Below are 14,546 nucleotides of genomic sequence, written 5' to 3'. Positions count from 1 at the left end.
CACATTTCTACGATGTGCGACGCCATGAATTTAGCGTCGGAATGGGCCACAATGAACCCCTTGCAGAACCTGTTCAGTTTCGGCGGCGGCATCAAATTACGCTCGACACCACTGCTGTACTGTGTGACTAACGAGATACTGTTGCTTTCCTCGTAGCAATCTCACGATGATGGGTTGTACAGTCCGCAGCAAAAAATCTGCAACATGAGCATGTAAGTTTATTGTGAGTCTTGTGCTCCAAAATAAGTGTGAAGGGGAGGACGTCGAGGTTTCTCCTGGCGTGATTCGTGCCACTTAGACGTTATGTTGATTCTCTGGGCTGTTAGGCATAGTTTCACAATAAACTTACATGCTCGTATTGCAAGTTTTTTGCTGTGGACTGTACATGCGCAGTACAGTTGTACATTGACTTCGGCTCAATATAAATGAATATAAACCTCTGTGAAACCCAAGACGAAGATCAATCATTAGTGGGTATTTAGTTAAAAGGTAATCTGTTGATTGATTACCATCGAAGCTCTATTGTTTTCCTTTAAGACAGAGTGATTACAGTTTCAGGAGAGAAAAAGATGATGATTTCTGAGTGTGAGTTTGGTTAGTACATCGTTTCTTAGCAATTTCCTTCGGTCTCAAAAACCATGTACATGTACTCTGGATTGTGCTGCATTCTGGATACATACTGAGGTTGAGTTTTATATTTGTAATTGGTGTTTCCTCACAGGCAGACACATTTGTGCTGTAGTTTAACCATGTCGGTCCCGGCGTTCCCCACAGGGGATATAAAACATGACGACATTATTATTGCTTTACAACTTTAAAATCAGACTGGCAACATTGAAAACTGTTTACAGGGGGGTAATCATAGATGGATCATCCCTTGTAAACAGTTTTCAATGTTGCCAGTCGGATTTTAAAGTTGTAAAGCAATAATAATTTCTTCATATTTTATGTCCCCTGTGAGGGGCGCCCGGGACCGACATGGTTAATTGGCTCACTATTAGGATCCAACATTCATCACACTTTGACTTTAGAAAGCACTCATGTCGAATTAACACAATTTGGTTAAGCCCAGGGTCATGCTACATAAAATGCCATTATTTGTCTTTTTCATTTAACCTATTTTAAGGTTTTGTTTCTTTCCTTTCTTTTTAATTTTAACTTAGGTTACATAGCAACCAAGTTATATGAACTTTCTAGGAACTGCTTGGAGTGGCACAAACTTCAGTGTTTTATGTTCTTTGGCTTACGCCTCTGGGCGTTACAGTACAATATAATGGAAATTCTATTTATCTCTCTTTCTCTCTCTCTCTACTTAATAAGTGAAATTTTAGAAAACGCTGAAAGAACTTCTTAATACCTCAAGCTAAAACCAAAACATGCGTGCGTGCTCGAACATTGTTGGGGACGATTTTCTACTTACTTTATGACTCATGTAACACTCATTATCATGATAAACAATATGCAAAAATGTGTCCCACTAACCTTAATTGGATCCTTATTCTCTCGTGTATATATGCGATACCACTGAGAAACTCTTTGAGCTAATTTTCTTGACCATATTTTATATGGCATTGGAGGTAGCCGGTCCAACTTCAGTCTTACAGTGGGTGAGCTACAAGGAAATACAGTTTTACAAAGAAACAATCTTTTAATTAATATAAAATAAGTAATAAAACACATTTTAAGTTTAAAACTAAACACACGTACACACACACACAAACATTATATATATATATATATATATATATATATATATATATATATATATATATATATATGCAAAATTGTTATCGAAATTTCTTTTGATTCCTCATGTTCTTAAGTAACTTGTTCAGCATCATATCATGAAAATTCGATGGGGCACTCTCAGGTAGATAGCAACGCTGATGACGACATTCAAAAATTGTGTTCAAATAGAATATTGAAATGCATCGTCATAAAATATTATGTCTTCCAAGTTCTCGACTGCTAATAAGGACACCATCATAGGCTAAAATATGATCATTGTCATAATTACTTAAGAAATCAAATTTAAAATTTTCATATTTACGGACATTTGATTTAATCCATTGATACCAGAGAGATGATGGCTGGTTTAAAGAGTATAGCTGAACCTGTACGTACTCGTTCCTGCCAATGTCCATCAGTAAATATATTCAGCTTCAAAACGATTTAAAAAGTTCTAGCTGATATTCATTCTAGAGTCCTTCAAAAATATTTGTACGATCTTATGTCTGACTTTAATGTTAATGTGATTATCATGGTGACCATCATTCAGTTTACATATACAAAGGATCCACTATCTTCTTTTCGTGTCGTTGAACTGGGAAACTGAAGCAATGGGTGATAGATGGTCCCGTGTTCTGATGTATTCAAGTTTCTTCTCATTCTCTCTGGATTCCACTGCTTCTTCTTGCACTTGTTTTTATCTTTTATACATTCCTGATCTTGAGCACCTTCATGACCAAGAGTTAACACGTGCTTACAGTGCATCTGGTATCGGGTTCGATTTCTGCTACGGAGTACTAGTACAACAAAAGTGTTAAATTGGGTACTGGTAAAACCAAATACAAAACTGCGTAGTAGTTCTGATCATACTTGAAACAGTAAATACCACTGCATATAGCTTTCGTGCAGCAGTGGGACGTTCACTCCAATCAATTGATCGTTTTCTTGATCCACAACAAAACTGAACAATAATGACGACAACGCATAATCTATTTCAGTCCATTCTCGATGGGAAAACTCGTGGAAAAGTATTTTCCAACTCGGGCTTTATTTGAGTTTCATTTAAACACATTATGGCTTATTGCAGAAAGGAACTTAAGTCACATTTTTGAGGTATCCGAATTAGTGGTATTTTTGACTTCTCCAATTACAGACACAACGTTTAGTGCAGAAAGGACGTCAGTTGTACGAGCCTATACAAAGGCAGTGCACAGTGAGTTATTCTTTAGTGCAGAAAAGTACCTAAGTCACTGACTCGGGACCCTTTCTGCAATAATGGCTACTCTCTATCGACAGGCACTGATTCCTTTGCACGGAGAAAGAGGAAAAAACATGTGAAAAATGATCTTTTCAACCCTGAAACTATGTGCCTCTTAGTGTAAAATAATTGCATCTTTTCTCGGACAATTGTCCTGGACAAAGTAAAAACCACACATTGTATCGCGTTCTACTAGCATTAACGAACACTGGAGATTTCAGAAGATCCTGCATCATTTTCCACTCAGAGGAAACTCATATCTTCCATGCAACCGGAATTTTAGTGTTATTCGACGTTTCATTAGACATTACAACCGTATGTATACATTGTACGAACTGGGCACGCTAATCTGTAATGCAGTTCTTGGTGGTCAAAATACTGTTAAACTTATCGACACCAGTGGCATTACTGATTTCGTGGTGGCCTCTAGTCTACAAAACTGTGCCATCTGTGGAAACTACCATGTGTTCCCACAAGAATATGCAGTATTTTCAGATTTCTAAGTATCAATACTTTGAATACTGTCTGGAACATAAGAGCACTGTCAAAGTGTCCGAATTCATTAAAAGTGACGTCTCACTCTTTCTGCTTATCCAAAGGTGTAAGAATTGTACTTACTTCACGATGTACGTTCCCAGGGGTTCGCATGTTGATCAAGCTTGCTAAATTGAAGGATATACGGACTGCCTTGTCGTGTGTACCTGAAGACGTCAAAGGATTTTATGAGGACGTTCTTCAGTGGTCCATTACAGGCAACAATGCAGCAGACTCAGATGTTGAATAACACATACATATATGAGCTCGTACATTATTGTACTTTAAACATTGACAACAATGTCCAGAAAATGCATTACACTGTCATTCATTAACGAATATACAATTTTCTATGGAAAATATAACCTAACCTAACTCATGTGGTCATGTTACGACAACGGACATTTGTAGAATACTAGGTAAATGTAATGTAATTCGTTGACAAATCTATACTTTTCTGTCATAATTGTATAACCTAACTTATGGTAAAGCATCAACAACAAACATTTGTAAGACATTTCTGCTCATATTTCACACAGTTTTCACTTTTATTGCAGAAAGGTACCGGAGTCACTACTTTTTCATCCCAACTGTCTCCAGCAGCGAAGTACAAGGGGACACATTGAAGGTTGGAAAATTGCACTTTCGCTATGCTTTATCTTTGAGCCAAAAATGGTACATTTATTTGTTACACCATCAATGTATACAGTTTTTCGTGTTTTTCTCAGAATTATGAAAAAGTGACTCAGGTCCCTTTCTGCAATAAGCCATTCATTTAATCTATCTTTTTCAGTATACTAAATTCAGTAAGAACGTTTTGACGAATGGTAAATATCTAGTCGATAGTTGATCCATTTAGCCTAAATAATCTCCAATCCATCTGTGTATGAGGTCAATCTTGCAAGGATTTTATAGGTTCTTAACAAAAGAGATATGCCCTGATCACCATTACAATCAGTTTTGTCAGCTTTCCCGTAAACTGAAACAATGACTGATTTCTTCCATGCCCTGATCACCATTACAATCAGTTTTGTCAGCTTTCCCGTAAACTGAAACAATGACTGATTTCTTCCATCCTTGTGCAATTCTTTCTTATCCCAGATGAGGAGAATGAGTCTGTATATCACGTTCCACAATCTTCCTTCTCCAGCTAAAATTAATTCAGTCAGAATTTCGTCCACACCCAGAGATTTGTGTTCTGGAATATACAGTTTTGCTGTGTGCATTTAACATTATTTTCTGACTGCGTGTTAAGCAGATCGCCAAAGAAACCTTTCCATCTATTCAAAATGCTATCCGCTTTAGTGAGAATTGTTCCGTCGGCTTTCTTTAATATAGCTATAAGCGCGAGGTTAATAACCTGTCTTAACTTAATTGATGCCCTTATACATATCCTGAATATTTCTGTTTCAACTATTATCTTTAAGTTCGATAAATTTTAGCTTTCAAAACGTCGCGCTTCTTTGTTACAGAAGTTTTTGAAGTTTCCTGCCTGATGTCAACTAAATTTTGTATGGTTACATCGCTCGGGTTTTGCAGCCATCGCACTTTTGCCTGATTTATCTTCTCTATTAGTTTAGTGCATTCCTGTTCGAACTACGGTTTGTTCCTATGTATTTCCGCATGTACCAAATTTTCGTTTGTTGAAATTTTAATGTTATCCCTAATTTTAACAGAAATATCCTTAACATTAGTGCATTTCGAACCTTGTAAAACAGAGAATCTATTCGACACTTCAGTCTGGTATTTCCCCTCTCGCCTGGCTATCCTATTATTTCCTTAAATTAAACCTCTCAGTTTTCAGATGTTGAATGTTTCCTCTTTTCAAAGATAACCTCTCTCTTGTCATCACTGCTACTAGGTATGATTAATATCACAGTTAGCTCCCCTAAAGGACATCGATTATGCTAGACTGTCTTCTTGTATCTACTAAATTAGCGTATACACCTTGTATCTACTAAATTAGCGTATACACCTTTGGCACAGGAAACCCAGATTAGATTTTCAGCAGGAGCTCACGTCGTTTGGACTCCACGTTAAGCTGTAGGTTAACGTCTCATATAGCCTTGCTGCTGAAAGGACGCTGAAGTCAAATCAATCAAGCAATCAATCAAGTATCTAGTAAAACGTGATCAATTTGATTGTATGTTTTTCCATCTGATGAGGATCAAGTATGTTCATCTGTTATAAACTATACAGGGTGTTTCAAAAAGACACGGCAAAAATTCAGAGGCAGATTCCTTACGGGTAGACAAGTAAAAACGTTCATATGGACATATGTCCGGAAATGCATCGTTACAGAACTATAGCCACTGACACCACCTGACGGTGTGAAATAGTCACCTTCTGTCCGGAACTGTTTCCCGACGTATTACCAGAGTGTCGTGTGTGAAAGAATATGCAACACAGGTTCGAACGAAATTAATTATGCCGATTGTGCGTTGAATGGTACAAGAATCAGAAAAAAAACACGCGCAAATAATGCATAATAATTGGTACTTTTAATGTCCGTATTGGAAAGTGCAACATTAATACAAATGGCAGTGAGAAAAACGCACCCAAAAATGCAATTACACATGCTCATCAGGCATAAGAAAATACCATAACGAAAGCATCGTGCAGGAGCTACAACCCAAGGAATGAAGGAGGGAAATGTTGAACGCACGATGTCTCGCGAGTAGGTGTGGAGGAGTACCATGGCTGACAACAAGAATCATTGATGATGGACAGCATTTCTAATTAGATTAGTTGCAAGTTAAAACATAGCATTTGCCGAAAGGTGCATGAAGCTTTGGACGCACTCTCAGGTCTAGGAGGCCATTGCAACATTAACATCTCGAAGGTATTTAAGACAGAAAAGTTACTGTAATTGGAGCTGGGTACAATGTGAGCTGAAGTGACAGTAGTGCTGTGAAACAGAAGTGTACATTCAAAGTAAGCAAATTGTGCTGTGGAACAGACGACGTGGTGAGAATTGACTGCACTTAGTAGTGTGGAACAGAAACTGGAAAAGTGACTACAACTTGTGCTTTGGAAGACGGGAATACGTGTTTGTGGAGCAAGTGTATGTACATATCAATAGACAGTGGTGTTTAGGACAGAAGTGAAACATGTACACGAATGCAGAATTAGCAGATATGCATGTCACATAGGGATTGGCGGATGGAAATGCACTCGAAGCACGGCGTCTGTACCAGGAGAGATACCCCGGACGTCACATTCCAGACAGAAAAACATTTGAATCCCTCCATCGCCGCCTGCGTGAGTATGGAAGTTTTGCGCCCCATGCTGCTGGAAACAGTGGCAGACCAAGAGCTATGACCCCCGAGGTAGAAGAGCAGATAGTGGATGCTTTTCGACACAATCCAGAGGACAGCACACGAGGAGTAGGTATGAGACTGCATGTACCTCACACACAGATATGGCGTGTTTGTCGGCGAGCGAACTTGTATCCATATCACCTTCAGCGAGTGCAGGCTTTGTCGCCAGCCGATCATCAGCCGAGAGTGCGCTTTTGCCAATGGTACCGCGAGCAGTGTGCTGTCAATCCAAACTTCGCATCTGCAATAGTGTTTACAGATGAGGCGCAGTTCACACGTGACGGCATCTTCAATTTCCATAATGCACATGTCTGGTTGCCAGATAATCCTCATGCGATCAGTCAGAGAAGACATCAACAACAGTTTGCTCTAAATGTGTGGTGTGGTATTGTCGGCGACACTTTTTGGAAACCCACATTCCAGATGTACTGGATACTGTACTCCTGGCTCTGCGTCCAATGTTACATTTTATGCATGACGGTGCGCCCGTGCATTTCAGTGTTACAGCCCGACAGTATCTAAATGCCGTATTCCCTGGCAGATGGATAGGGCGTGGAGGACCAGTTGCTTGGCCTCCACGCTCACCAGATATAAATCCATTGGACTATTACCTGTGGGGACATTTAAAGTCGTTGGTCTACGCATCTGCTGTGGATACTGAGAAGACGCTTCGTATTCGTATCGAAGCAGCTTGCCAGCGACTACGGAACACCCCTGGTACTTGGGCACGCGTTCGTTCATCGATGCGGCGACGGGCTGCAGCTTGCATTCGGGCAGGAGGAGGACATTTTCAGCACTTACTGTAAGGTACTACAGTATCGATTTTGTGGCGCTGGTGATTCACACAATTTACTGTTTGTGGTTGTAACTCTTGTTTGATGATGGTTCTTTGGACTTTATGACTATACCTGTGTCGTTTTGCTTTTCTCACTGCCATTTGTATTAGTGTTGCACTTTCCAATACGGACATTAAAAGTACCAATTATTATGCATTATTTGCGCGTGTTTTTTACTGATTCTTGTACCATTCAACGCGCAATCGGCATAATTAATTTCGTTTGAACCTGTGTTGCATATTCTTTCACACACGACACTCTGGTAATACGTCGGGAAACAGTTCCGGACAGAAGGTGACTATTTCACACCGTCAGGTGGTGTCAGTGGCTATAGCTCTGTAACGATGCATTTCCGGACATATGTTCATATGAACGTTTTTACTTGTCTACCCGTAAGGAATCTGCCCCTGAATTTTTGCCGTGTCTTTTTGAAACACCATGTATTTTATAAAGCTGTTTACCAAATAAGCTTTATATTCTTCTAGGCAGAAACGCGCCTTTTAATGTTATCGCCTTCAAATTTGAGATGCTTAACCTTTTCAGGACGAACGGCTCAACCCTTGAGCCAGCAATTCAAACCTCTCTAGCTCAGCTCCTAATTAACCTAGAGATATGATTTTGGTATGTATCTCTTCAGAAAGGATGGAACTTTCTAATCCTGTGTATATCATTCATGTAATGGGTCCCTCCGTGAAGGGGGAGGGGGGCAAAGTTGGGTGTTTATAGTGTTCCCTCTCTCCCTTCAGAATTTGGGGGGAGGTACCCCCCCTGATGGAGCTACAAGGATAAAAAATGGCATCTATAGAGACAAATGAACATACTAACTAGCCATACCCAGTCCATGACTTTTGGGCTTGAGAGGGGTGAATAGGAGGGGTATTGAATTTACCCTTTTTCTTATTGTATATTTTCTTATAAAGACAAAAAAATATATTTCAAATTTGAGGAACTCTGGCAACATTGTTATTCATCGTACGCAAGAAAAAAAAATCTCACATTTACGACAGATATTTGGGACAATGATACACAAAAGTCAAACCCATCGGTTCAATAAAAATGGAAAAAGAAATTCAGAACCTCACACCTACGTAACACATCCTGTATATTATTCAATATTCACTGTAATGTACTCTGACGTTGACAGCCCTAGCGACATTCGTAATTATCACAGACACACAAACCATACCTCGTTGAAAACCTTATAGATTAGCCATTCCAACAATGTAACTTTTGTGTGTCTCGGGCCAAACCAGTAAAAGAAGAAGAAGACGAAAGTCAAAATTTTGGGTGGAAAATCAAATTTTTCAAAATTTGTCGGACTATGGCAACTCTGTTATTTTTCGTACGCAAGGAAAAAAAATCTCACATTTACGCCAGACATTGGGAACAATTATATAAAAAAATGAATGGTGTAGGTGCAGTAGGAGTGAAGAAAAAAATTCGGAACATCGAACCTACGTGAATCATCATCTATTTTTTTCGATAGATTGTGGTATACGCTAATATCGGCAGACTTGGCTACGCTCCTAATTGTCACAAGCATATCAGCTATACCTCGTTGGAAAGCTTATGGAACAAACATTCCAACAAGGTAACTTTTGTGTGTCTCGGGCCAAACCAGTAAAAGAAGAAGACGACGAAAGTCAAAATTTTGGGGGCAAATTAAAATTTTTCGAAATTTGTCGGACTATGGCAACACTGTTACTTGTCGTACGCAAGGAAAAAAAATCTCACATTTACGCCAGACATTGGGAACAATTATATAAAAAAATGAATGGTGTAGGTGGAATAGGCGTGAAGAAAAAAATTCGGAACGCCGACCCTACGTGAATCATCCTGTATGTTTTCGAGAGATTGTGGTATAAGCTAACATTGGCAGACTTGGCCACGCTCCTAATTGTCAAAAACATATCAGCTATACCTCGTTGGAAAGCTTATAGAACAGACATTCCAACAAGATAACTTATTGAACAGACATACACACACACACACACACACACACACACAGAGAGAGAGAGAGAGAGAGAGAGAGCGAAAGGAAAACAGTTATCACCTCAGAACGCACCGTTCTATTTTTAGCCTGGTCAGAGTCAGCTGTAGCTATCAGTTGAATCTAAGGGTCGTAAATATGCATTTCTTTCAACTCCCTCCTTTGACAAGTTATTTAGTTTTAGAAAAAAATCTTCCTGACGAAGCAAAAGGGAAGAAAAGGAATGATCTTGCGACGAAGAATATTAGGTGAACCAATGCGAGTTTATTCTCTGCCGTTAGTAATAGTGCATTCCTACTGCACTTACACGGTTTATTTTTTGCACAATTGTTCACAATAACGGGAGTAAATGTGAGAATTATTTTTCTTGCATACGACAAAAAACAGTGTTGCAATAGTCCGACAAATTTCGAAAAACGATTTTCCACCCAAAATTTTGACTTTCGTCGTCTTCTTCTTTTACTGGTTTGGCCCGAGACACACAAAAGTTACCTTGTTCAAATGTTTGTTCCATAAGCTTTCCAACGAGGTACAGCTGATATGTTTGTGACAATTAGGAGCGTGGCCAAGCCTTCCGGTATTAGCGTATACCACAATCTATCGAAAAAAAATATAGGATGATCCACGCAGATTCGGTGCTCCGAATTTTTTCCTCCATTTCTATTACACCTATACCATTCATTTTTTTATATCATTGTCCCCAATGTCTGGCGTAAATGTGAGATTTTTTTTTCTTGCGTACGAGAAATAACAGCGTTGCCATAGTCGGACAAATTTGGAAATAATAGGTTTTTTCGCAAAAATTTTGACTTTCGTCTTCTTCTTCTTTTACTAGTTTGGTCCGAGAGACAAGAAAGTTACCCTGTTGAAATGGGTGTCTCATAAGGTTTGCAACGAGGTATAGATGATATGCTTGTGACAATTAGGGGCATCACCAGACTTGCCAATGTTAGCGTATACCACAATCTATCGAAAAAATACAGGATGATTCACGTAGGTTCGGGGTTCCGAATTTTTCCCTCCATTCCTATTGAATCTAAATCCTTCATTTTTTGATATCATTGTATCCAGTGTCTGGCGTAAATCTGAGATTTTTTTTGCTTGCGTACGGTATATATCAGCGTTGCCACAGTCTGACAAAATCTGAAGAATTGTATTTTTGAAGAAAAAAAATGACTTTCGTCTTCTTCTTCTTTTACTAATTTGGTCCGAGAGACACGAAAGTTACTTTGCTGAAATGTCTGTTCTATAAGGTTTCCAACGAGGTATGGTTTGTTTATGTGTGACATTTAGGGGCGTCGCCAACCTTGCCAACGTAAGGGTAGACGAAAATTTCTCGGGAAAATAGGAACAGGACTATTCACCTAGATTCTATCTTCCGATTTTTTTTTTACCTAGCTATTGTACCTTTGCCCTTCATTTTTTGGTATAATTATTATCAATGTCTGGCCTACAGGTCAGAATATTTTTTCTAGCGTACGACTAGAAACAGTGTTGCCAGACTCTCACAAATTTCCAAAAAAATATTTTTTTCACTTTTTCTCTTTCTTTCTTCTTCTTCTTCTTCTACGGGTTAGGTACGGTAGGCTAAAAAATTATCTTACTAGAATCTTTGTTTCATAAGCTTTCCAACAAGGTATAATTCATACTTATGGAAGAATTAGGAGGGGTGCTAGGGCCGCCAAAGTAAAGGTCTACGATTTTCGTGAAATCCCTGCCCGTCCTGAAAAGGTTAATCAAACGAATCTTAGTTCTCAATACCATGCGAGATTTCTTTTCATTCCACATATTCCTTCACACTTGACGATGACGTTAAAGCTGATAAAACTACAAATCCTTAATGTAAGCAAGAAAGAGGCAAGGAAACAAACAATGAATCTAGATTAAAATTATGTCTCCTATATATTTTAATAGATTGTCTGATGTTTTGACTCAATAGTTAAAGAGTTACGAGAGTTATTTTGTGTTAATACTGTAAAGGGATTTGTGTCTGTGCTGGTGCCCACATTAAAGACTGTCAGTGACTGATTTATCATTGACTGATTGATTTTGTACATATCATATTTATCAGCGAACAATGATGTGGGTTGCCTATTTTTGTGCATGCTGTTTGTGTCTTGAGAGATTTAGTGTATTTCGGGAAAGGACAGAGACCTTTGCTATATTATTATGTGCTTATATTACGTCGCAAGAAACGAGCAACATGTGGACTAATGCTCTTAAGAACCAGCGACCGACTGTTCTGTGTTTGGCTGAATCAGCACTTTGTAAATGTGATTTAATTTATGTAGGGGGATGCTGTGGCTCAGTGGTAGAGCGTTCACCTCTGGTGCTAGGGGTCCCGGGTTCGATCCCAGCCCCCGCCAAGTAAACTTTGTGGTGGATGAACACCGTGTGCGTAAGTTTTCTCGGGGTTCTCCCGTTTCCTCCCACTTTCTTCATTCCACCATTTCATTCATTACTCATCATCACCGTCTCCTTAGCCTAACCGGCATAACCGTGGGACGTAAAACTCAAAGATTTCATTTCATTTTCATTTTTAATTTATGTAATTGTTTTTTGCGTTTTGTAACAAATGTGTGTGAGACTTTTTCCTGACTCCTCCCACAACCTCATACCACACCTTCCGTGACGTCTGGAACTCGCTTCTTGGCTCACCTGAAATAATCGCCGAGCCCGGGACCCGACCTTAAATAGGACCGGAGACTTCCGCTTTGGGAGGTGGCTGTTGGAGTTGGACTGTGAGCTGGCGGATGGCTGTTGCATCTGGCCAGTGTACGAGAGTCTGATTCACAAGAGGGAACTTCGACAACGGTTCGAGACCAGCTGACGATTAGAGCTTTTGAGAGAGTAAGAAGCCGAGCCTTTGCACACCGGTCTTGATCATCGAGGAGGGACAGCTTTACGCCCAGACGTCGTAATGAAGGTATTCCCATCACTCTCCTAATCTTCTTCCCAAACCCAGTCTCTCTTTTCTAGAAACTCATCTTGCTAATTCCTTACAGTATAATTATGATTTTACCTCAGAGGACAGCCGCCCGATCTTAGTACCTATCATCTAGAGCTAGATTCCCCACTTATTTCTTCTGACGGCTAGTGGTGTAGGAGTTTTTGCCGTTTTCTCCTCCCTCTTACACACCCTCTTCATGGTGGAGATGCTTTTCTAGCTTTGCCAGTTTTAATAATGCATGTTTTTAGTGTTTTTTTAGTTCCTTATTTGTTTTCTAGTTTTTTCGCCTTTCTCTTATTTTGTGGATGATTTTCTGTTTCTTAGCTGGCCAATAGCTGTTGTATTGAGCAGGCATTTCGGTGCCAAGTCTAGGCTGGATCTCTCGCGGGAGTGTAGCAGACGCACCCCGATCGAGACCAGTTATTGGGCAACAGACGGATGGTTTTACCAGAGTGGAGGCCAAAAAGCTATTTTTCTGTTGGGTCTATGAGTAGTTCACTACTTATGCAGCGAGGCATCTTTTTGCCGAGTCTATGCGAGGTTTATTGCGGAGGTATGGACGTTACCCCGTGCAGAACCTAGCTAAGGGCGTAGTGCTGTATGAAGAGGGTTTCAGACTATTGTGATTGCTCCTTTGGTGTGTGTCTCTTTTTCGAGTGAAAAGTACTACTCTAGCGTTGAGGCCTGTTGGTCGAGTCCGCATACGGAGTTCGCTGCGGTCAGATGGAATTTCTGATCGATCCGAATTCCTCGTTTAAGGGCGAAGTATCGCTAGAGTCCGAGAGCTTCTCCTCAAGTGAAAAGTAGCTCACCTATGTTTCTTTTGTTTCTCGAGCATTATGTATGGGTTGTGGTTAAATGTTCCTCTCAATTCCTTTTGAAATATATATATTTTCTTTTTCGGTGTTACTGTTCATTTATATTTGATTATTAGAATTTTTAGTATTGATGTGATGTGTAATTGTGTGCCCAAGTTTTAAGAGTTTTTGTGTCTATGTTGCGATATTTAGGTGAAGAATTAGGTGTGCCTGCTGAGGAAATTTTAGATCATAGTGATACTGAATATTTTGAACTTGCCGCGTGTTCATCCCCAAAGTATGCGAAGGTTACACGCCAGTATTTGAATAATTTGCATCACCAGTTACGTCTATAAGATATTTTTTCTGAGATTTCTGGCACCTCTTCGATCTGTTTAAGCCCGAAAATTTTTGACATGGCGTCTGCAGCTAATAACGCAGGAGGTGAGGGTCCTGTTCAATATATGAACTCGATCATTAGGCCCGAGCCATTTTATGTACGATTTGGGGAAGATGTTGATAGATTTTTGAGGAAGTATGAAACTGTTGCTGAGGTGAATGGGTAGAGCAGTGTATGGAAAAAGTTAATCCGAGGGTCCCTACTCAAAGGTGGGGCCGAAAGTTGGTATTCGGCAATAGAATCGAAACCTGAGTTTGCGCAGTGGTCTTACGATCAATTTAAAGAGCAGGTTCGTCAAGCTTTTAGAGACCATGGTCTTCCACATTTCACTGTTGCCCAGATGAGAGCTAGATTCCCCACTTACTTCTTCTGACGGCTAGTGGTGTAGGAGGAGTTTTGCCGATTTTTCCTCCCTCTTACACACCCTCTTCAATACTAGGAAAAGATGAAGAAGAAGAAAAACATATTCTAAGCTCAGAAGAGTCCACAACTTTCACTCTTGCCAATCTACTGTCGTCAAACATTCTCATGTGTAATATTTCTACTACGTACTGTAATTTCACAATAGTTTAGGACATTAAACTCGAGAAACGTTCTGTTTTGAACTCTACACAGTAGCAAAAACTCATTCGTTACGTTTGTGCATACTTCATTTTGTATTTTAAACTATTGAAATCAAATGAAATCTTTGAGTTTTACATCCCACGGTTATGCCGGGTAGGCTAAAGGAGAC

The 14,546-nt window shown here is 39.6% G+C and overlaps 1 protein-coding gene across 4 annotated transcripts in view; it reads right to left on the bottom strand.

Moving 5' to 3' along the window:
- The window catches only part of LOC145686345 (uncharacterized), a 244,867-nt gene that overhangs the window by 74,920 nt on the left and 155,401 nt on the right, over positions 1-14,546 (bottom strand). For all 4 annotated transcript variants that reach the window (XM_081759588.1, XM_081759589.1, XM_081759586.1 and 1 more), the window contains exon 8: positions 1,483-1,612. In XM_081759588.1, coding sequence (XP_081615714.1) covers positions 1,483-1,612 — 130 coding nt within the window. The remainder of the gene's footprint in view (positions 1-1,482; positions 1,613-14,546) is intronic.

This window comes from Thermobia domestica, chromosome 5 (assembly GCF_964235325.1).
Source record: "Thermobia domestica chromosome 5, izTheDome1.hap1.1, whole genome shotgun sequence".
Lineage (NCBI taxonomy): Eukaryota > Metazoa > Arthropoda > Insecta > Zygentoma > Lepismatidae > Thermobia > Thermobia domestica.
The sequence above is the reverse complement of the archived record's forward strand: the minus strand, read 5'-3'. Positions and strand labels throughout refer to the sequence as shown.